We start from the raw sequence: 24,988 nt of genomic DNA, 5'->3' as shown, positions 1-24,988 counted from the left end.
GCATTCTACGTTGGCATTTTCATAAGCCAAAGACTCAATTGGTATATGTCTAGCTTCTGGACCAGTTTCCCCTATTTGTACAACCCTAATTGGTCTTTGTAAAAAGTCACTACAAGTTTCTCTCTGACCCTGTTTAACCCTAAGATATGATTCAAATCTCTTTGTTGGTTCCTAAATCCTGTCTCAAGACTTTCAAGATGCTGTGCTACATAGGGACAGGTGTGTTCATCAAAAAGAGGTTGATCCTGAGATTCAGAGTAAAGTTCTTCTCCTAGAATTTGATCTAGGGAAATCTCAAATCCTTTTGTTTTTTCCTGTTGTTCTAAAATTCTAGCTTCTTCCTTAAAAAAGCACCTCCCAAGTAACTGCAGTCCATTTTCTAGAACTGCCAAGATTAACTGAGTCTAGTCTTGTGGCATTGCTTTGTTACTGGAAGCCCTCGTTTTGACCATTTCCCTAACAAAGGACAAATGTAGTCTATAAGTTACAATTGCTTATTTAATTTCCTTTTGATCAGTCATATATATGGACTCCCATTAATATTCTTTGACAACTTTAGGGTACTTGGGGTCAGATACTCTTTCTGATGTTATTACTGAAAAGGCATGCAGAACTCTAGGGAAGCTATCCTGAAGATTTTTATGTACTGATGAGGCTAAATATTGTCTTTGTAGCTTTTGTCCTTGGTCATCAAATTTGATAAGTTTGTCAATCTTTTCAAATATATTTACCACTGCCTTTTGTTATATCTGCATTTCCTGTCCAGTGCTCTGTTCTAATCCCCTCATTGAGGAGTCCAAGATATGAAATCTGTCCAGTAGAGATAATGTCTCATCCTTGCACATAATCTTTATAGGATGCATATTACCTTCCTGGAGAGACATTCTGCCAGTCAATCTGTCATACCCCTTAGACAGAGTCCGATTAATACATTCAACAGAATGAATTCTTTCAAGTAATGCTTTAGCACACACTGTCATTGATTGAGTTTTATGTGCCAAATCTGCTGTATCCTTCCCAGAGTGCTGAATTTTCCTTTGAATAAATTACTGTCTGTACCCTTTCTAAAAGTACCTCAATTGACTGAGTTTTGTTAGTTAAATTGTTTGTATCCTTTTTCAGAGTTCCAACCTCTTTTCTGAGAAGCTTGTATAAATCTGTAAAGACTGCTTTATTTCTAAAAGTGCCTCATTCTTAGCCCTATTGTCAAACCATATTTTTATGAAAAAGATATTGAAGACAAGACTAATACCCCTAGTCAAAAATAGTGATAATCATATAAGTCTTGTAAAACCTTGTACATGGTATAAGTAAAGAGGCTATTGAAATGTTGGAAGGTTGTCTGACATATTGACCTTTTAAATTATAAAGTTATAAATTATATTTCGATTTATAAATCTTACTTATGGTTGATTTTGAGCTGGAGTAGGTGCAATAACCATTACCTGCCAGTAGATGTCATGGGCCACCTACAAAACAAACCCAGCGGGACCTAGAATTGCACTTGGAGACACATGGCTAGTCTGAATATGATTTTATTAATCTAAGCTGAAAGATATGCTTAGATTAATAATAGTTCTTTAATAGAAACCACAGACTGTGTGCGCTGATCAGTCAGCAGCCACAGGAGCGCAAGGATAACAAATAACAGAAGGCACCTGGGAAAGCTGTATCCTGTCTGAGTTTCCACACAGTGCGTGGCAGCGGGACACAAGCACCAGGGAAAGCGTGCGGGGACGTGAAGCTGCTCCAAGGTGTGTAATGAGATAATATAAAGAACCATGGCTAATCTGTAACAAGAAAAGCTGCTGCTGCATAAGAATTTTATAACCAAATGAACTGCTGGCTCTGTGCTGGCTGAGCCGGGCAGAAGGAGGACTCAAGCCCAGCCAGGCTTGCTCTAAGCCCAGCGGTGTGTACTCACAGCTGGGGGTTCTAAAACCAAACGTTCAGGTGCCAGATGATGACGGAAGTCACAAAATAATCCCATACCAGTTCAGAATAATGAATAATAAAAGGGTTATTTATTTAAGGGAAAACTTACAGATCACTGTCCTCGATAACAGTCCTCTGCATGAACAAGAACAGAGTCTAGCAGCCAGAAGCAGGAGCCCGAAGCAAGAGCCCGCTTTACAGGTGCTTTTACCATATCAGAGACCACATCCAAGTGCGCTGGTATCTTAAGGGCTATTGGCTGAAGGAGCGGAATGTGTGCCCACAGCAGCCAGGGAAATAATCTCCCCACTCCCAAACTCCCTCCCACAAACATTTCCTCTGTTAACTGAATTAACTACAAATTATCTTATATTTCTAAAAATGGACAAGCATCTTGAATTGGGGGACACATTAAAATAGTTTCATACATTAAAAGGGTTTACTATCAATGTCATTGTTTATAGGATTTTTTTAAAAAAAATAGATTTATTTATTTTTTGGGTCTGAGTATTTTGCCTGCAGGTATGTCCTTGCAGACCATGCCCTCAGAAGTCAGAAGAGGCATTGGATTCCTGAAATTAGAGTTATGGATGGTTATAAACCACTGTGCCAATGCTAGGACCTGAACCTGGGTCCTTTACAAGAGCAACCAGCACTTCTAACCACAGAGCCCTATCCCCAGCTCTTCATCCATAAGATTTTTGACCAAAAGAATTCGCTGGCATTTTTTCTTTGCAATCCACTTTTTTTTTTCTGTTTTTCTTCTGCTTGTCTTTAATGTTATACATATGAATAGTTTCCAAAGTATGGATGTTTATGGAGTCTAGGTGTGTCTGTGTATGGGTACAGGTGTGCCAGAGCATGTGATTGCCATAACATTTATGTAGAGGTCAGGGGACAACTTGGGGAAGCCAGTGTTTCCCTTCCATCATGCAGGTCCTGGGATTGAACCTAAATAGTCAGGTTTGATGGCAATTGACCGGTCGAGTCATCTTGTTGTCCCACAAACCAATTTTAAAACTGTATAAATAGATTAATGCACATTGAAAATTCTGGTAATTTCAATTGCTTTGTATTTTTCAGAGTTCTCAACCGTAATCCTCTCACAATTGTTGAAGATCCCTACTTTTTTAAATTGCCAGCATTAAAATATCTGTAAGTATTATGATAGTCTTATACTTTATGAGATGACTCCTATCCTTCTTTCTGGTTTCCACTAGAAAGTATACCTTCTCATTTCTTATTAGTTATTTGATAATATCATACACTTTGTTTTGATCACATTCATCCCTTCCCCAACTCTTCCCAAATCCACACCCCTTCCCTACCCACCGAACTTTGTGTGCATGACTTTTCCATGGAGCATGAACAACCTACCTGAGGCCACACTCTCAAAGCCTTCAGGGTACATACCCATATCAGAAAACTGAGGAGAATAATCTGTACCGAGAATTAATCAGACATACAAGGGAAGTGCACTCAGTAGTCAAGCTGCTTTGCCCTTTCAGTCCTAGCCCAGCAAATCAGACAGCTCCTGTACATGTCTTTGTAAACTTTAGATTGTTCTTCTGGTGTTTTTTTTTATCTTAAAAACGATTAGCAAGGCATCTGGTCTAACATAAAGTTATTTTATAGCTTTGTTTCTGCTAATGGTGCATACAAAAATCTGTGACTTGGTCATTTTGGCATTAAGATAATTACAGCCATCTTGGCTCCTGGGGAAATTTAGTTGTTTACCTTGATCATTAACCAGAGCTAAGATCTAAGTCAACTCTTTAAGTGGAACTCATATGCCTTAGCTATGAAACATGTTCTTGTATGTATTTTTATTCATTAAAACTCTGTATAAGCTATCATCCTAATTGTCAGATAGTACAGTCTAGGGATATGTAATCTTCTTGACAATCCACAGGGAAAAATGCCCAGTAGATAAGGATATTTCCATAAGATAAACACACTACAATACAGGGAGTGTTGGTGGGGGTCTCTCCACATCTACTCACACCATGCCAGATGCCAGGGAAAGATTGTAGTAGCAACATGTAGAGGTAGAACAGAAGCAAAAGACAGTCTGGAGTCTGTAACCTCATAGCCATGCTTAGTGAGGTTCTCCCATCAAAGAGTTTTCCTCCTGGTGGCCTGACACCCTGAACTTCAGTTGCCAACTACTGCTCCTCTGACACTGGCCAGGGCACATGCTTATTCAAACTATCACACTGTGTGTGTGAGCTTCTATAGTAGTAGGTTCCCAAACAACTTTTTCAAAAGATCTTTAGCGTTAGTATTTCTCCCTGTATTCTATCCTCTACTTTGCTCATCAAAGGGTACTTTGTCTTAAAGATAAAAAGTCAGTTTTAGTTTTAACTTGATTATTTTTAAATGCTATCAAAGGGCTGGAGAGGTGTCTCTGCAATTAAGAAGAGTGTCTGCTAGTCTTGCAGAGAACCTGAGTTTGATTTCCAGCACCCAAGGTGGCTGATCATAACTGCCTTTGTTTTTAGCTCTGGAAGAATCTGATGCTTCTGGCTCTCATAGAAACCTATACTCATGTACAGATTCCCCCACACAGACTCATATACACACAATTTAAAATAAACTGAGTCCTTTCAAAAGTTACTAACAAAGAGAAGGATGAAGATAAGATAAATAATGGGCAAGACATTCAGCCTGGGGAAAACCAGTATTGAAGATCATAGAGAGATATGCAATGTAGATGAAGCTGGTATCTGTGGTCGAGACCTTTTGCTGCTCTATTTGAGGACTTGCATTTGAATCCTAACACCCATATGGGTAGCTCACAACATACTATAACTCCAGCCCCAAGGGATCCAATCCCCTTTTCTGGCTTCCATGGCACCCCCATACATTCATGTGCACCTACTTAGATACACAGATACATATATGTACACAATAAATTGATAAGAGAGATGAATATATCATCTCAGAAAGCAGAGAAACATATATATATATATATATATATATATATATATAATAAAAGAACATAAATGAGAAGTAGTAGTTATATGGTAAATGCAATATGAAAATGAAAAGTAAGAAGATAGATTCTATTCAATGCCATCTCATTAAGTGGATGATATAAGTAGTACTAGATAGAGTAAGCCCTATAGAAGTTTCTTCTCTGATGGGCTTCCTTACTCCTGAGACAGATACTTTTATAGGAAAGCCAGAGTGTAAGTAACCACTTGTAATGAAATGTTTCTCTCCTTCAGAGACCTGGGGACAACACAAGTACAACTGACAACGCTTGGGAACATTCTCATGATGACCCTGCAACTGGAACATCTGTAAGGTTTATTTTCTGAGGATAACTTCACCTAGCTCTTTTAAATATTTGTTTTATGCTAGTTTTTTTGTCTTATCAATTTCTTGTCAGGATTGTTGAGATAAAAATTTCATGCAATTAAGTTCAAATCATAGTTAGCTAACTACTACTACAGAGCTTAGGTAACTATGCAATTTCTATCATCCCCAAAAGACCCATCATGGGCAGTGAGATGGCTGAATGCATAATACTATGAAAGCCTGGTGACCTGAGTTTAATTCCTAGAAACTACATTAAGGACGGAGAAAGTCAACTCGACAAGGATGTCTTCTTACCTCCACGAGTGCTCAAACAACACATGCACACATAACATAATAATAAAAGTTCAAAGGCCTCCTGTGCCTTTTTAGTCACGCCTCTCACCCTTTAATCCATCACTATTCTTATTTCTGAGCCTATAGTTTCTCTTTTCCAGAATGTCTCATAAAAGACATTTCATAGTGTGTGGCCATTTGTATCTGTCTTCTCTCACTGGGTGTGATTCTTAGTATATCTCGTCAGCAGTGCATGGCAGTTGCTCCGTTTACTTAATTTTTCAGTTTTTCTTAAGGCATTTACCTGGATGGAGGGTGTACTCAGTAGAATGTTTGTCCAGCATCATGATGCCCTGGGTTTATATAAACCAGGCATGGTGGTAAATACCTGTCCTTCCCAGCACTTATGGAGAGGAAGAAGGAGAATGGCAGATTAAGGTGTCTTTGACTGCATAAGTAGTTTCTGACTAGCCTGGGATACATATGAGACCCTGTCTCAACAACAACAAAAAGTTGCCTTTCTACTAGCTGATACCTTAGTAATGTTTGTGTCCTTGTAATCTGATTTGCATTTACTTAATAATGGGTGCTATGGACTGTCTAGTTGTACTCAGATATATCTTAGTGCTGGGTATTTAAATCTGTGTCCATACAGATGTTTTTGTTCTTGCTGAGCTTTGGTTTTAGTTTGTCTTTGAGACAGGGTCTCTTTTATATAAGCCAGGTTGCCTTTGAACTTGCTGCCATCCTGCCTTTGCCTCCTGAATTGTGTCTTCTCTGACTTTACAGGCTTTTGCCACCATACACATTTTTTTTTACTAATAATCTCTTTTTCTCTATTTTGTATGCATGTATTTGTGTCTGGGAATGTGTTTGGTAAGCACATGCTGTGATACTCATGTGAAGATTCACAGACAACTTCCAAAAGTCTCCTTCCACCATGTAGGTTCTGAGTATTGCAAATGCCCTTAATCCAGGGAGCCACCTTGCTGAGTGAGTTGTTTTCTTTACTCTGCATGCAAGTCCTTTCTTCCACGTATGTGTTTAGTAAGTACCGTCTCTCTGGTATGCCTTGCATTTTCACTAATATGAAGAGCACATGTTTTTTAATTTTTATGTATGATGCACTCTAGCAGTGTTTCTTCTATAGCGTGTGCTTTTTGGTGGCTTACACAAGAAATCTCTGTCTGAGTTACCCTCTGTTGGAACTGCAGCACAGGTGGGTAAGAATGGCATGGGGATAATAGTTTGGAGGATACCCAGCCTGGAAGTCTTGCAGAGGGCAACCAAGTAGTCAGAGTTTTCTTCAGCAGCAAGCGTTGCCTCTCCCTCTCTTTCCAGCATGCCCTGGCCAGTGCTATACCCTGGCCCTTCACTGCAAAGGACCAGGCAGTGGCTACCTGCCTGGCATGATCTCTGCCTGTGACATTTTCCTCTTGGGTAAGGTAGCACAAGTCCCCCCATGGTTCTCTGGTTCTAGGGAGAAAATCTCCCAGGAGGCAGGTGACAGTTTTGCAAATGAGTTTTCTAAAGATTCAGTGGAAGCTGCTCCAGATTCAATTAACAACATGCTCATGGTCAGGGGATGCACAGTACATGCCTTCTCCAACCTGATAAGAACCATGTGGGGCTTCTTTGACACCCCACTCAGATGCCTGAAGAATCACTACGAAGCAGTGTCCATGGAGATGTGCTTACAGAGAAATGCAGGTTTTTGAGGAAGATGAGAAGGACCTGGAGCATAAGTGTCAGCACTACAGCCACCCCTGTGTGACAAGAGATGGCACTTCATCCTGGTGATTCCAAAGAGGAGCACACTGCAGGCAGGAAAGAAAGTAGCAAGAGCAGAAAACACAGCAGCAACAGTAGAATCCCAGTGCATCCCAAAGGACTCATGGCATTCAGTCTCCACCTCTGAAGATAAGGACAATGAGTCAGTGCAGGAATATGGTGACCCAACCTGAAACACCAGTGACTGTTTATATTAAAGTGACATTTTAGACATTAAAATCCCTGTCTTTTTTGGTAGAGCTGCATTTTAAACCCACCAACTATTTTCCAAGTTTTCTGGTGCCAAAAAACAAAACAAAACAAAAAGCCATGAATGCTGAAATCAGAGCCAAGGTAATGGCTGGCCTCTTTTCCTTTGGATGTTCTGAAATCATGTACTATCACAGGTATATAACTGACTGGAAAAAGGAAACAAAATGTTATAATAAAATGATTAAGAAAAAAAGTGTAAGGGGAAATGAGTGGCTACTTGCTCGCTAACCAAGTGCTCCAAGAGTCCTTTCTTCACTGCTTTGATCCACTGAAAGCATCTGAAAGCAGAGAACACTGGGCAGAGACTCTCTTCCCATCGCCTCTGGAACTGGAGTTAGACCCTTCCATAAGCAGAAAACAGTAGACTATGGCCATATTGTTCTTACTTTGTGTCTTTACAGTCCTTTGCTTTTCTCTTGTTTTGTGGTGTGTGTTTCACACACATGCATGAAAGAGAAAGAGAAAGGAGAAGGAGAGAGATGAGAGGAGTCTCTAGGGGTTGAATGGGTTGTAGTACAAATGTCCCAAGGTCAAAGCTGTATTGGTTCCTCGTGTTTATCTATTCATTCAAGTTGGGAGTGTAGCACGATTAATAAAAACCCAGACACAGATATTGAGGTCCAACCTGAATATCAGAAAAGCAAAGCAGCTGAGCCACTAGAGAGCTCTTACCTCTAAGAAATCATCAGACTAAAAGAGCATGAATTCCTTCCTGTCTCATCCCACCTTATATTCCTCTCTAATGCTGGGATTAAAGGTGTGACTCCCTAGTACTGGGATTAAAGGTGTGAGACACCACTGCTGGTCTTTTGTGGTTTAGTTTTACTTTCGGGTCTTCAGGCAAACTTTATTTATTAAAATACAATAGAAATATAACTACAATTATTGTCTAAAACAAAAAGGAAGGTTATAATTAATATAAGAAATTATATACCATAAGTATGATAACTGTATACAATATATACAGGCAATAAATATAACAACAATGTCTAGTCCATTTGCATTGAACAAATTCAGAGAAAATACACATTATCTATGTTAGCTTGGTGAGTTTAAAACCTTGTACCTAATTTACTTTCTATCATACCTTGCATTGCCATCCAAAACTGTCTTGATATCTCTCAAACTTGTATACTTTACATTTCCTTAGTGAGTTTCTTTTCTGAGTCTCATAAACACTTAAAACTACAGCTATCTAGTCTTCAACTACCTCAGAGACCCAATACTAACTGAGTAAGCAGGAGATGTAAGCAAGTGACTTCTAAAAATATGAGAAATGACAGAAACAGCTGGCTGCCTGGACAGTCACCCAAAGTTCCTCTGCAATGTTGGGGCATCCATCTTCGGCCTACAGGCCTAGAATATCTGACAGACTTTTCTATGAAACTGGGTTTTTGAAGAACTGTCCCACCTTGTCTGGGCAAGGTTTGGCAGTCACTCTCTTTTGGGTCCTGCTTGTCTCATTAGGACAACATACTGTCAGCAGTTGAGACGAGGGTACTTTCATACATAGCTTGCTTTTGCCACAAAGAAAGCAAACTCCAAGTGGAGTTTCTTATATTCCCATCATCTTCTCTGAGGTAAAGTGGTGCTGCCAGGAGCATACATGTTTCATTGTCATAAAAAAAAAGGAAAAAAGAACCTACGTTACTCAACAATAGAAGTTACAAAATAGGCCCACACAGGTTAAGAATTATGTATAATAAATGTTTATTTATTTAGAGGAGACTCACAGATCACTGTCCTAGATCACAGTTCTCTACATGAATGGGTAACAGGAACCGAGTCAGTCAGCCAGAAACAAGAGCCAGAAGCAAGATTGTTGTTTTGTATAATTGCAAATGGTCTCTGAGTAGTTGATTGGGTTGGGTTTATTTTTGGTTGTTTTTTTTAAGTTCTTATTTGGAGTTCTGGCCAGAATGTTGTAAGAAGGTGCACCATTTCCACAGCTGGTACCCAAAAACCGGTCTCATAGTAGCACTATCAGCATCATGACATCATATCAACCAGGTGGAGTCGTTATTGGGGGGCCCCATAGTCCTCCTAGAAGCTTCAAAGATTACTGCAGGGAAATCTACTGTTCATTGTTGAAAACTTAAACATTAGTCACATAGGCATATATTCAGTGAAAGATATGATATAGAAAAAATGAGCATGAAGAAAAGTAAAATATTTCCTTAAAATCTATCTTCTTTCTGTCCCATACCAGATGACTCCTGACATGAGACAAAAATTCAGAATTTTTCTTTTAACAACATGCTTGGATTTAGAGAAGGAAAGCCATTGACTAACTCTAAAGCTAGTTGTATTTTTAAGTAGAAATGTATACATGTCCAGATAATCAAATTTTACCATGCAGATAATATAGCATCACAAATGTGATTTCTCTTTGCTTGGTGATCCTTTCTGGATAGTTATCTTTTCATTTTTAGACATCAAGGTCTCTCTACTCTTTGAAGATGAGTGTTTTCCTGCAAAGACAAGAACAGAACCTTGCCCCAACCCTTATGAGGTTTTTTGTTTGTTTGTTTGTTTACTACCTGTATGATTATCACCCCTACAGATGAGCTGTCATTTCTCTTTCTCAAGAGCTTTCTCTTTTACAAACTGAATCTTTATTCATTTTGATGGTATCCATAGCTTTTCTTCTCCTGTGGAAAGGGGAATGAAACTCTTCCCCAGTGTAGCACATCTCCTGGTTTCCATTGTGAGGTCAGCACATCCTTGAAATACACTGGCTGATTTAATTCAGCAGTTTTTTTCTATTATCCAATGTCTCTCTGCTGCTGTCATTCTTTTCTCATTAACATTAAGAAAATTCAAGGTTAATAGAGTTATGCAATCTATTTCTGGGGGTATTTTCCATCCCTTTCTGTTTGTTTAGCATATCCTTTATAAAATGATTTGACCTTTCTATAACTGCCTGACCTATAGGATTGTTTGGTATACCTGTAATATGCTTTGTATTATAATAAGCAAAAAAACAGTTTCATTTTCTTAGACACATATGTAGGGCCGTTATATGTCTTTATTTGTGCAGGTATATTCATGATGGCCATAACTTCTAATAAATGCATGATTACTGAATCAGCCTTTTCTGAGCTCAAGGCAGTTGCCAATTGAAAACCTATATAACTGTCAATGGTGTGGTGGATATATTTTAATATTCCAAATTCTGTAAAGTGGAACACATCCATCTGCCAGATCTCATTCCTTTGAGTACACTTTTGGTTACTCCCTGAAGGTAATGGTGTTAGGTTATAGAAAGAGCAAGTAAGACTTTTTTTTTATAATCTCCTTAGCTTGTTGCTATGTAATAGGAAACTTTCTTTAAACCTTTGCTGTTGACATGATGTTTCTTATGAAATTCTGGGTTCTTCAGCACACCTCCAATCAATAATTGATCAATTTCTGCGTTACCTTGAGCAAGAGGACCTGGCAGACCAGTATGGGATCGGATGTGTGTTATGTATATAGGACAAAGCCTATTCCTGATTATATCTTGCACCTGAATGAATAATGAAGTCAATTCTGTATCATCTGGTATAAATTCAGCTGTTTCAATATGCAACAATTCTTTCTGCATATTGCGAATCAGTAACTATATTGAGAGGTGCTTTAAAATCCCTTTGTAGGGGCCGGGCGGTGGTGGCGCATGCCTTTAATCCCAGCACTTGGGAGGCAGAGGCAGGCGGATCTCTGTGAGTTTGAGACCAGCCTGGTCTACAAGAGTTAGTTCCAGGACAGGCTCCAAAAAACCACAGAGAAACCCTGTCTCGAAAAAAATAAAATAAAATAAAATCCCTTTGTACCATGAGAATAGCATACAACTCTGCCTTTTGGACAGAATAATAAGGGCTTTTTTCTGCCTTACTTGATTCTTCTGATTTGTAACCTGCCTTCCCTGATTTATTTGCATCATTATAAAATGTATGGGTTCCAGTTATTGTTGCATCATGTACAATTCAGGGAAGAATCCAAGAAGTTCTCTTTATAAGGCTGATTCTATCACTTTAGGGATAATTGCTATTAATTTCTCCCCCAAAATAGCATAAGCTCTTTTCTCTGGTTCATTGTCTTGCCATAATTTTTTAATTTCATCAGCAGTAAAAGGAACTATAATCTCTGCTGGTTCTATCTATACCTGCTAGTTGACAAAGTCTCAATTTTCCTTTTATAATTAATTCAGAGGCATTTTCCACATAAGTTTTTAACTTTTTGCTAGGTGTATGTGATAAAAAGTTCATTCTAAGATAATATCTTCCCTCTGCATTAAAATTTCTGTAGGGGAAATTCTGGAAGGCAATATAACTAGAATACAATTAAGATTTGAATTCACTCTATCTACATGTGCCTCCTGTAATTTCTCTTCAATGACCATCAGTTTTTTCTCTGCTTCAGCTGTTAATTCTCTGGGACTATTTAAGTGTTTATCACCATCTAAGGTTTTGTTTAAATGGACTATTAGATCAGGTGTTATCTTAACAGCCAGTCATAGACTGGAAATGTTTCCTATAATCTTCGAAAGTCATTAGGAGTACACAGTCGGTCTCTCCTAATTTATGCCTTTTGTGTTCTAATTTTCTGTAAACCTATTTTGTAACCTAGGTAATTAACAGAATCTCCTCTTTATATTTTTTAAGGAGCAATTTTTAATCCCCATTTTGGCAAAACTTTCTTTACTTCTAAAGTATCTGCATTTGAGTCAGATAACAAAATGTCGCTCATGTAATGGTAGATTATAGACTTAGGAAATGGCTTGCATATTGTTTCCAATTGCTGACTGACAAAGTATTGGCACACGGTGGGGCTATTGAGCATTCCCTTTGTGAGAATGGTCCCTTGATATCTCCTAGTAGGCTGAGAATTATTATAAGTAGGCACTGTGAAGGCAAACTTTTCTCTGTCCTTTTCTTGTAAAGGTATAGTGAAGAAACAATCCTTTAAATCAATAACTTTGAGAGGCCATCCCTTTGATAACAGAGAAGGCAGAGGAATTCCAGATTGTAGAGGGCCCATAGGTTGAATAACCTTTTTGATAGCCCTTAGATCTATCACCATTCTCCATTTTCCAGATTTCTTTTCAAAAACAAATACAGAAGTATTCCAAGGGCTGGTTGATTCTTTAATATGGCGAATATCTAGTTGCTCCTGTATCAGCTGTTTTAAAGCCTGCAGGTTTTTTTTCTAATAATGGACATTGTTTAACCCATATTGGTTTCTCAGTTTAACCATTTTAAAGGCAGAATCGTTAGTACTTCTGAAGGTTTGCTAATTTCTTTGTCTTCTTGTACAGCCGAAATGGCTGGTGACTTTTGTTTATATCATCTTATAATACCCTTCCCAGAAAATGAGTTTTGGGGACTGTGGGAATGTTAACCTGGGTATTCCATTTCTGCAGTAGCTCATGGCCCCATAAATTCACTACAATATTAGCTACATATGGCCTCAGCTTTCCTTTCTATTCTTCTGGCCCTATGTATTCAACCCACTTCATGCTTTGTTTAACTTGAGATAGGGTTCCAATTCCATAGGAATTGAATATCTGGCTCTTGAAGAGGCCATTCTGGATGCCAAGATTCTGGAGTAATGATACTCATGGGCTGTACCCATGTCTAGCCATCCTTCAATTACAATGTCATTTATAAACACGTATAGCTTTGTCTTAGACCGCTCATAGAAATCTACCAAAATATGTTTCCTATTTCCTACTGGAGTTTTTGATTCATCCTCTTTGTTTATTCTATCATCCAGAACAGTATGTTTTTTTTTACAATAGGCACTGGATTAATTTTCCTGGTGAGACATGTTGTTCACAGTAACTGGGAATGACTGGACCTTGTTTGACATCGGGGCCTGTGAGAGGCCCTCCAAGGAGTTTCCCAGTGGTGTCAGGCTGCCTTGTCTGTCTCTTGCCGACCTATATTCATTAGTCCCATGTCAGCCTTTGCCACACTTCCTACATATACCAGAAGGCTGAGTCCTCCTACCCTTTACATTCCTAGAGCAGACATTATTCCTAGGAATTCCTTGTCTACAGTCCCTTCTTAGATGTCCTATTCTGCCACAATTAAAACATTTGGCATTCTGGTATCCCCTCATTGGAAATCACTTCTCCTACCCAATCCTCAGTGCTATAGTCAAATGTTTCAACATTCATTATAGGCAATATCCATTCATGTATGGGTGCTGATCTGACCTTTAAAGGCTCAAGAATCTTCCTACATTCTAAGTTGGCATTTTCAAAAGTCAAAGATTCAATAAGTACATGTCTAGCTTCAGGGTCTGTCACTCCTACTTGTATAGCCTTAGTTAATTTTTAAGAAGTCACTAAAAGGTTCTTTCTGGCCCTTTTTAACCCTAATATATGACTCAATTTTTCCCTAGTTCCTGAATCCTGTCCCGAGCATTTAAAGCTGTTGTGCTACGTAGGGACAAGGTTCCCTATGTTCATCACAGTGAGCTTGTTCCTGAGGATTAGAGTAATGACCCTTGCCAAGAATTTGATCCTGGGACGTCTCAAATCCTTTTGTTTCCCCCTGTTGTTCTAAAATTTTTGCCTCTTCTTCAAATAACACTTCCAAAGCCCCTGAGGTCCATCTTCTAGGACTGCTGAGATTAACTGAAGCCAGTTGTTTGGAGTGCTTAAAGCCTGCATCGTCATCATTTCCCTGACAAAAAAGGTGAGGGTGGCCCATAAGAAACAGTTGCTTGTTTTTATTTCTTTTAGATTGCTCATCCATGTTGGTTCCCATGCATATTCTTTGACTACCTTAGGGTACTTTGTGCCAGATGGTCTTTCCAATAAAATTACTGGATATGCAGTTAAAACACTGTGTAAGTCATCCCGGGATCTGGCATGAACTGATGAGGCTAAATCCTGTCCTTGTACCTTCTGTTGCTGATCATCAATTTCAATAAATTCCTCAATCTTTTCAAATCTTTTTACTACTGCCTTTTGTAAAGTCTGAATCTCCTGTCCAGTGTTTTGTTCTAATGCCCTCACTGAGAATTTCAAGGTATGAAATTTGTCCAATAAAGATATCGTCTCATCCTTGGACAATTTTTTTAAAGATTTTATTTATTACATATACAATACAGTGTTCTGCCTCCATGAATGCCTGCATGCCAGAAGAGGGTACCAGATCTCATTTTAGATGGTTGTGAGCCACCATGTGGTTGCGGGGAATTGAACTCAGGACCTCTGGAAGAACAGTCAGTGTCCTTAACGTCTGACCCATCTCTCCAGCCCCCCCTTGGACAAATTTTGATTGTGTGCATATTACATTCCTGGAGAGATATCTTATCATTAATTTATCATAACTTTTCTAAAGTTTCTAATTGTTAAATTCAGCAACACAAATTCTTTCAGATAATTTTGTCAAGTTTATGCTATCCCTCTTCATAGTGTTGGTCTCCTCAAATAGCTGTCTATTATTAGCCTGTAAAGTCTAATTGAGATAATATTGAAGTCAAAGCTAATTCCTAGAATCAAATAAGGGGATGTTGAAGGAAAATCACATAAGCCTTGCAGAATACCTTCCATAGTATAAGCAAATAATTATTGAACTCCTAGATAGTTATGTTATTAGTTATTTTTATAGTTTTGTAGATCTTACCTGTCATAATGCAAATGCAATGATTTGGAGTATGTATCATAATTGTTATTGGCCAGCAGGTGTCACAGTTGCAGCCATGTGGCTGAAAGATGCTAGCAGCAATGAACAGCACATGTTGCTTACTTAGGTACTGAAAATTATGCTTTGTTTAACAAATTAAGAGCAGCTACTAAAGTGATCAAACAATTACAAGAGTTGGGGGCCCAGGGTAAAAAGAAAACCCAAAGTTTTCCGTCAGTGTGAGTTGTGGACTGTACATGCCACAAGGATCTCAGGCAGCAGCCTGTAGGCCGGCATGTAATGCACCCAGTGGCAACATGTCAGTCATGAGCTAGGGAGTGCTGAGCAGCAGCCTGCTGCATCTGAGTGCCAGCTAGGGCCACGGGCAGGAGAGTCAGTGTCCAATGCGCCACTCAGCCGGCAAACTGATCCCATAAAGTGTGGACTGGTCTGCACATTCGGGTACCAGATGATGACAGAAGTTACAAAATAATCCCACACTAGTTCAGAATTACATATAATAAAGGGTTATTTATTTAGGGGAGAATCACAGATCCCTGTCCTAGATCACAGTCTTCTGCATGAATGGGGAACAGGAATTGAATCTAGCAGCCGGAAGTGAGAGCCAGAAGAGAGTGAACACACGCTTTACAGCTGCAGTTATAGTATAAGAGACCACGTCCAAGTGGGCTGATATCTTAAAGGTTATTGGTCAAAAGAGCTCCCACAGCAGTTATTAAAACATCTTAAATGCCATATTCTACAGATCTCTGAAGTGTTTGAAGATGACCTATTTAAAATGTATCTGTTTGAACTTGAAAACCTACCTGATGTGACTACAAGTTCAGTTGTAGTAGATGACTAATTACCTGCGTTTCCTCGTTATCCTAAGCAGATAGTAATAATACTTTCAAGGACTAGAAATTTTCATTACATTGTTAAATGAGCTATATAGGTACAACACCTAGAACAAGATTAGAAATGTATATACAGGCTGTGTTAACAAAATTAATCTCAAATTTGTATCAATATATAAAATTTGTATATAAAATACAAAACTCCAATCCAATGTAAACTCTTAAAACTAGTAGTTGCTTTTATCTTATCATATCTAATCCTCCCTTTTTTCTTTTCAAAACAAAAACCTTGAATCTAGTTGTCCTTTGTTTAGCTTTTTTTCTTATACCAATAACAACTTGTAACTTGTCCCCCTAAACAATGACAAATATCCATAACCCATTGAACAACAAAAAACCACCTACCCCACTTCTTAGGAATATGGGCATCATATTCTTAAAGTTACTTCCTGTTGTTTGTGAATGACGGTAACTTTAGGAGATACTGAAACAAAATTTTTGGTTAATTGTCAAGTCCTGAGAGAGATAGCTTTATCATTTGTTGTCCATTCTCTGCATAATGGGAAAGTGCAGGGCTGTCTCAAGTCCTGGCTTGAATAGTATGTTAGGCTATGTCATCTCAGCTAGCCACTTTGAAATTGTTCAGAGCAATTTGTAGTCCAAAGCCGATTTTTTTTTCTTAGTGATGTTATCAAAGTCCTAGAAGAATCGTCATTGCCGGACCCCATCCTCCTTTTGGGAAGTTCCTGAAGTCTCTGTTAGTTATGCTCATGGTTCACTATAGAAAACTGACAAAGACTCAAACCCAAAGTCATGTATAGGAAGATAGATGAAACCTTTTTCTAGAACAAATTAGTACTCTATATGACCATTAATATCATGACAAAAAGTTTAAAATAAAACCAAAAGAATATGAGATTAGTAGCAATATAAAATAGTTTGTGAATATTTCTTTTTCTTCTGTCTTCTATCAGAAGACTCTTCTGACATGAGACAGAGATTTTGGACCTCACTTTAATAAGCATGCATGGGTTGAGAGAGGGAGAGCCACACGTGAACTCCAAAGCCAGCTTTAATCTTTAATTAGACTGGGATTACCAAAAGATCATTTTCATTATATGTCTGTAAAGAATAACAGAAAGAAATATTTGGGAAGATTCATGAAAATTTATCCTGCTGGAAATGTGGTATACCAATAGGCTAATATACTCTTTTTCTTGAGACATTTTTTTTTCTGGATGATTTGTCTGTCCTTTTTCTTCAGAGGTCTCATTTGTGCAGTGGCCTTCAGATTCCTTAGCTGTATACCTTTATTCTCCAGAAAAGACAGGAACAAAACCCTTCTGCAACCCTAGTATTGGGAACATTCCCTTTTGGCAAGTTATATCTAGTCAAGTGAAAAAAGCATTTATTAGTTTTATAGGTTAGTTCAGATTAAGTGGCCATGCTGTTTGATGATCTCTCATGTCTTCTAATTAAGAGGTGTCTCTTGATCAAATCGAATCTTTTCAATTTTGATGGTATCTGTAACTTTTCTTCTCCTGTGTAAACAAAAGAAAAACCCTTCCCCAAAGTAACACATGTCCTGATTTCCATTCCGAGGTCAGTATATCTTTAAAGTATATTGACTGATTTAATTCTGTAGTTTTTTCTACTACTATCCAATGTCGCTCCACAGCTGTTGTTTCTTTCTCATTAGAAAGAAAATTCAAAGTTAATAAAGCATCATGCCATCTATTTCTGAGTGTATTTATGATCCCTTTATGTTTATTTAGCATATCCTTTGGAGTTTGATTTTATCTTTCTATAACTGCCTGCCCTGTAGGATTGTGTGCTATGCCTGTAATTTATTTTATGTTATAATAAGCAAAAATGGTTTCATTTTCTCAGAGACATATACTAGAGCATTGTCTGTCTTTGGTATACCCATGATGTGGGTTTCTAGTCTATATGTGAATATGTTTTATTACCATTTGTTAATAAAGAAGCTGTTTTGGTCTGTGGCAGTACAAAATATAGGTTGCTAGGAAAGCTAAACTTAATTCAGGGAGAAAGAAGGTGAAGTCAGGAGGACGCCATGTAGCCACTCAAGTACAGTGTACCAGTTGTTCTAATGTCTGTAATTTTTCTTATGTTAAAGGTTCCACCCAGATGGGATTTTCAGTTAATCATTTTAAATGTAGGGAAGTTGATAACTTTGAAAGACCAGCAGCTGTTGTGTCTTGCTTATGCACAATCTGAACAGTCAGTGACTCTTCTTGATAATATGTTTTTTATATTTCTCTCAGAGGCATTCTTTATTTTATGGTTTGTTTCTGAGATTGAGGAATGCTAATCTGGGTTTGCCATTGTTGTAACAAGTCACACCCCCATAAATTCATTGCTATTGGTCACATATGGCTTTAATTTACCTACCTATCCTACTGGCCCTATACATTTGACCCACCTTGTTCTTTTTTTAAATTCTTTTACCAGAGGTAAAGTTCCAACACCTGGAAACTGAATATTTACCTTCTGAAGAAGCCATTCTGGATGCCAAGATGTTGGAGAAATTATTGTTACATCCAAACCTATGTCTATAATTACAATGTCATTCACTTGTATTTTTAGCTTTGTTCTTTGAACATTTAAAGAAGCATTAAGTTTTTTAATTGCTCTGTGGATGAGTTTCACCAATACTGACAGGGAATGTTTGAAATAAATTTGAGATTGGCGCCTGTAAGAGGTCCCTAAGGTGTTTCCCAATGGCAAAGGATTATCTTGTCTGTCACTTGTTGATCTGCATTCATTGGTCCAATGTTGGCCTTTGCTGTACCTTCTGCATATTTCAGAAGGTCAGGTCTTCTGTTTGGATCATCTCTTGAAAAAGCATTGTTTCTAGGAATGCCTTGCCTTTTCAGATGACCTTATTTACCACATTAAAACATCTGACCTTTTGAACTTTCTTAAAATTTTTAGAAATCACTTCTTCTATCCAAGTATCACCATAAGTGTGAGATCCAATATCAACTCTATTTCAGATCCATTCATCTATGGGGTCTGATCTTGCCTTTGAAGACCTAATCATCCTTTTGCATTCTGAGTTATCATTTTTAAAAGCCAAAGATTCAACTTATATTTGTCTAGCTTCTTAGTCTGATAACATTTTATGCACAGCTAAAGTCAATCTTTGTTTAAAAAAATCAGTGAAGTGTTTTTGGAGCCTTGTATAATTTTAGTAATGAATCAGTCCTCTTTCCTGATTCTTCATCCCTGTCCCAAGCATCCAAAGTTGCTGTACAACATATGGCCAAGATGTGATCATCAAATCTAAACTGTCTTTGCAAATCAGCATGCTCACCTTCATTGAGAAGCTGGTCTTGGGAAATTTCCATACCTCTGGCCCTACTTCATTGTTCTGTGATCCTAGCTTCCTTTCTCCCCCTTATTTTTCATTGTAACTGAGAACTACCTTCTAAGATTGCTGTAGCTAAAGCTTTTCAGTCTTGTGGGGGTATTTCTGTTCTGAGTTGTCTATGAATTTAACATTTGTTTCACAGAGTGTGAATGCATACCATATGAAACAACTGCTTCTTTAAATCTTTTGAAATCTAACATTTCTACAGGATCCTTTAACTTCTGATAGCCTTGGGGCTGCCTGTCATCTGGTACTTGTTCTTGTATGATAACTGGATTTTGGTTTTCTAATAGCCTTGGGCTGTTCCTCTTCAGTTTCATAATTCAATGTGGTAGGTTCTGTTCTAAATTCCTCTGTCTGTGTGTGAATATTTGTCTTAGTTTCATTCGTAGATCTTTCTAAGGATTGTATTTTATCAGTCAATTTTTTTATACTTGGAACCAATATCAAACTACTTTTTAAAGTATATAACATGAATTACCAAAGTGATAATTATAATTAACATGTCAATCCCAGCTGAGCTGATTATGCCTTCATTTAATTTTTTTCATTTTCAAACCATACGGTGTCCTAACTCTCTGTATCATAATATTGTTCCCCATTCTTAACGTTAGAAAGACTTTTGTTTTGAAATTTTCTTTAAAGACTTTTGAATAAAATTTCATTCCCTCCTTAAGAATTCCTGGGTGTCTCACCAGATCTGCTGACTTCTCAGTTTTTCTACAGCAGCAGTGTTTGACTGTGGGGAGTGCCTTGGGGTACCTAGGTAGCCAGGCTAGTACCGTGTGCCCCTGGAGTGGCAGCGGGATGCTGCTGCACTGCAGGATCTGGGTCGAGAGCACTTGCAGCTTCTTGCATATACCCAGGGGCTGAGGGTGTGCAGCCGTGGCAGTAGCAGTAGAAGACTAGCAGGTGCAAGCAGGTGTCAAGGCAAGCAGGCTGGTCCAGGGAAAGCCCACAAGCTTCAGGGAGAGGGAGTGAGCCACCTGAAAAATGGACACGGGGGAGGGGGATGTGCAGGAGAAAACTGCTTGGCAGGAAGTGAGGGCACAGAACTGACTGAATGACAGCCAGCAACTGTCTCGGGATCAGGTATCAGGGTAAAAACTGGATTGATCAGAGGAACGGTGGGGGAAACAACCATTGGACTCCTCTCTCTTTCCTTCCTCCATCCAAAAAGGGCCTGTGAATCTTTCTAAGCCCCTCTTTTCTTATTAAGCCCCTGCTAATAATTCATGGGTCTCTCTCTATATGTCCTGGGTCCTTCAAAACTTCTATGGCTAATTCTAGTCAGCTAGTAGCTAGCTCCACCCTCTGATTTAAGGTAAACTTTATTGTTAGTACCAGGAGTGTCAGAGTCTGATCAAAATATCCCATAACACATGGTCTCACTATGTAGCCCTGGCTGTCTTCAAACTTGCTGTAAAGACCAGGCTGGCTTCAAATTCACAGCGATCACTGCCCTTGACTCCAGAATGCTGGGGTTACAGATGTGCACTTTTCTTGCTTTTTTTGCATGGCAAGTTTCTTACTCCAAACATCGTAGTAAATTTCAGTTTGGGTATATCGTAGATGTTGATATTCCTATGTGCTCCCAGGTATGGCTATTGTTACTCAAAAGGATTTCCCCATTTTGAATCTATCAGTGAAGGTCTGTGAGAGGGTAATATAAAGTAGCCTTTACAACTTCTGATTTATAACTCCTAATATATGTTCTAAGTGCCTTGTGGCCATCGGCCATTAGTTCTCCTGCCTGGCATGTGTGAGTGCCCTGTGGCCATCTGTTATTTGCATGTGTGAACAGACAAGATTCCTAACCACCTACGAAAATAAATTATTATTCTTTATGACTCAATTGGCAGGTTCCCCCCCCCCCCGTCTGTCAGTAGTTTCTTCACACACAGTATTTAGTACTTTGCTGAATACATGAGCTATCTGGCTTCATGGTTCTCTTTTTCTCAGTGTGCCTCCTACCTTATGATACTCTGTCCTGTCAACTATAGTCACTTTGATTTTCTTGATTTCTCAACTCCAATTCTGTCATCAAATTGTCTACCGATTGCTGCTTTGTGTTTCCCTCCTGGCAACACAGAATGTCTTCCAGGGCCGTAAGTTAGTATATAGTCAGCTTTTTTTTTTTAGCTTCATTTATTTATTATGTATACAGTATTCTCAGTATTCTGTCTACATGTGTGCCTCAGGCCAGAAGAGGGCACCAGATCTCTTTACAGATGGCTATGAGCCACCATGTGGTTGCTGGGAACTGAACTCGGGACTTTTGGAAGAGCAGGCAGTGCTCCTAACCACTGAGCCATCTCTCCAGCCCCCTCTAGTCATCTTTTCACCGCTGTGGAAAAATACCCAAGAAAGACAACTAAATGGAAAAACTTTCTTGAATTCCCAGTTTCAGAGATTTTAGTCCATGATCACTGCATTTTGTCACTGTAGACTTGAGGGGACACAGAGTGTGAGTCTTCTGACCCTTGACTTGTGCAAGGTTAGCAGTCATCCTACTGGACAGTAGTCCTCAAGACAGTTCACACATACTACTTCAAGACTACTTCCAAGTGGAACGGTTCTTCACTGTAGTAGGCACACACAGAAATCATTGAATGAGGACTAGGTCTTTCTCTTCAGGCTATGACAATGGTAATAACTTCTTAAGGACTACCCTGAAGTATCAGAATTGAAACAGTGATCAATCAGACCACTCCTTGATCAGGACTGCTAGAATTATGCATAGCCCTGCCCCTCCCCCACCTAGATCCAAAGCTATGTCAGCCCTTGAAGATGGACTTTTGATCACAAGGCTCTTTTGGTGTTTGTTGTCACAAGTGTAGCCACATTAAATAAAGCTGTCTTTGCTTGTTCCCCCTGGCCCCCTCCCAAAAAAAAAACCAGAAACAAAATAGCACCCTGGTTTAGTTTGATTTGGTTGTGAATATTTGTTTTCTTGGTTTTGAGTGAGGGAGGTTAAATCCATTCACTCTATTTTGGCCAGAAGTCGATATTACTCTTTACATCTTTTTGTTTTGATTCAAGATCAATATATGGCAGGCGTTACCTGTCATGTTTTTGGTTTTTATCAAAGACATTTCACTACTTTTTCATGAGCCATGAATTGACATTCCAGGCTGGATTTGTCTGTTTCCTCATCAGTAATCAGGTTAAATATCTGTACTGCTTTCTTGAATGGGACTTCAAGTGACCTTTCATGCTGAGTTTGATCACATGTAAAGTAGAATGTTGAAGATCTTCAAACTATTATTTTTATATACTGTAATTTGAGAATATCCAGTGGCTGATGGTGGCACTTAGGAGGTAGGAGCTCATGGATCTCCATGAGTTTGAGGCCCAAAAGGTTTATATAACAGGTTTCAGAACAGTCAATGCTACATAAAGAGACCTTGTCTCAAAAAGCAAACACAGGAGGAGAAAGGAGAAGAGGTGAGAAGGAGAAAGGATGAACCTATGGAATTGTTGAGACCTTAAAGATCCTATTCTCAAACTTCTTTTACATGGCTGTTTTTGATAACCTTGTTGCAAGTAATTATTACTTGGTAGTTACAAAATCTTTTCGACATCAGTTAACTAGTGTTTTCTCGAAGACCTACCCTGCTTTTCTTTTTGACTATCATTAGGAATTCAGATTGTCTTTACATTATATTGTATTTATTGTATTTCATTATAATTTATTATTCCTCCTTTGTTCTTGCTTTCTCTTTGTGTCTATCAATGTGTGTGTATGTATATGCACAAACACACACACAAACACACACACACATGCACACATAGATCAAATCCAGGGCCTTGCACCACTACACAAAAACCATGCCAAAGAACTGCACCATGGCCCTTATTCATTGGAACACAAAAATAATTCAGATTTGGTCAATGTAATCCATGTTGCCATTTAACCATAAAGTATGGGTTAAAGTAGGCTATTTTAGGCCTCACATAATCTCTACTAATCTAATAATAGGAATAGAGAAAAGCATCCCTAGGTTGGATGCTTGCTCAGGCCCTGTGCATGACCAACCCAGAGTGAGACTTGAGTTGAGGAGAGTTGCTTCTACTATCAACATCTCCTAGTTCTGTTTTTGTCTCCTGTTTTAGGCGTGTCACCTGGTTCTGTTCCTGTCACTTTTGTTAAAGACACACACACACACACACACACACACACACACACACACGACACTTGCTCTTCTGTTGAATACCTCTGTCCTCCTCCATGATTACTTTCAGTATCAGAGAGCAGCAATTTGCCATTGAGTCCCCACCCAACTGTACATGCCTCAAAAACTCTGTCCTCTGTGACCCTGTGGTGGCCTTGGCCTGCCTCTTCTGTACCTCAGTAAGGCTTTTCCAGTAAACCAATTCTCTGTTTTTTTATTTACAGAATCTTACCTAGACATATGGCCTGCTGCCTCTGCAAATATAAAACTGATATTGAGGTTGTCTGCAAGACAGTCAAACTGCATTGCCATACTGGATGTCCCACACATTGTTGTAAGTCTCTTGCATGATGAATATTTTAATTTTATGTCTTACTTTTTAACTAGTTATGAAAAAGACTCATCCACACCTTCTCTTTTGCTGAAAGTTGGATTCTCAGCTATTATTGCATGATTAGATAATAGAACTGTTCCATATGCAGAGAGAGCAAGAGAAAGGCGTTAATGGGAGAGAGATAACATAGATGACCACAGACTCTTCACTATGCTGTCTGCCTGGTATCCTGCTTCCAAAAATTACTTTTGCATATAGTACACTTCAGTCTGTAAGCTGGCTTTATGTAATTAGGTCTCAAGTGATCTCCTACTTTTGATATCTCTAGACAGATTTTGTTTGGTTTCTTTTCTTAATTTTATAAGTGATGCCTTTTTTAAAATTTGTTTATTTATTTATTAAAGATTTCTGTCTCTTCCCCGCCACCGCCTCCCATTTCCCTTCCCCTCCCCCAATCAAGTCCCCCTTCCTTGTCAGCCCAAAGAGCAATCAGGGTTCCCTGCCCTGAGGGAAGTCCAAGGACCACCCACCTCCATCCAGGTCTAGTAATTTAGAATCTGAGAGCAGTTGAGTGCTGCCTCACTGTGCTGCTGGAGCCGGGAGCTCTTCCATGCCCACACCGACCACCTCCCTACTTGTTTTGAACCTCAGGCTTTTCTATCGCCAGATCATTCGTGTAATTTTAAGTGTTTTTCTAAACTGAATATTGTGGCATATGGCAATAATCCCAGCTACTCAGGAGGCTGAAGCAAGATGATCCAAGTTCAAGGCCAGTCTAGGCAATTTAGTGAAAACCTATCTCACTTTTTTTTAAAAAAAATTATTTTAAAAGGGGACAGGGATACAGCTTGATAGTATAGCTTGTGCTTAGCCCTAAAATATTTTCTATGTATTAGGTTTATTAGCAATAACTTCATCCAAAATATGACCATTTTCTTGCCTAAATAGTTTGAATGCAAGTCTTTAGCCTTGATCTGGAGAAGAGAAATAGAAGTGGCATTTGACTGTCTATATAAATAAGATGTCATTTA

At 38.7% G+C, this 24,988-nt stretch overlaps 1 protein-coding gene across 3 annotated transcripts in view; it reads left to right on the top strand.

Moving 5' to 3' along the window:
• Positions 1-24,988, top strand: part of LOC142859965 (uncharacterized) — a 95,116-nt gene that overhangs the window by 61,215 nt on the left and 8,913 nt on the right. For all 3 annotated transcript variants that reach the window (XR_012912281.1, XM_075990614.1, XM_075990615.1), the window contains 3 exons: positions 3,019-3,090; positions 5,166-5,240; positions 23,848-23,957. Coding sequence is in view for 2 of the 3 variants with exons in the window: in XM_075990614.1 (XP_075846729.1) it covers positions 3,019-3,090; positions 5,166-5,240; positions 23,848-23,957 (257 nt within the window). In the remaining variant the exon portion in view is untranslated. The remainder of the gene's footprint in view (positions 1-3,018; positions 3,091-5,165; positions 5,241-23,847; positions 23,958-24,988) is intronic.

The sequence above is a fragment of the Microtus pennsylvanicus genome, chromosome 11 (assembly GCF_037038515.1).
Source record: "Microtus pennsylvanicus isolate mMicPen1 chromosome 11, mMicPen1.hap1, whole genome shotgun sequence".
NCBI classification, from domain to species: domain Eukaryota; kingdom Metazoa; phylum Chordata; class Mammalia; order Rodentia; family Cricetidae; genus Microtus; species Microtus pennsylvanicus.
Note: the sequence above shows the minus strand (reverse complement) of the source record. Positions and strands in the feature narration are given on the sequence as shown.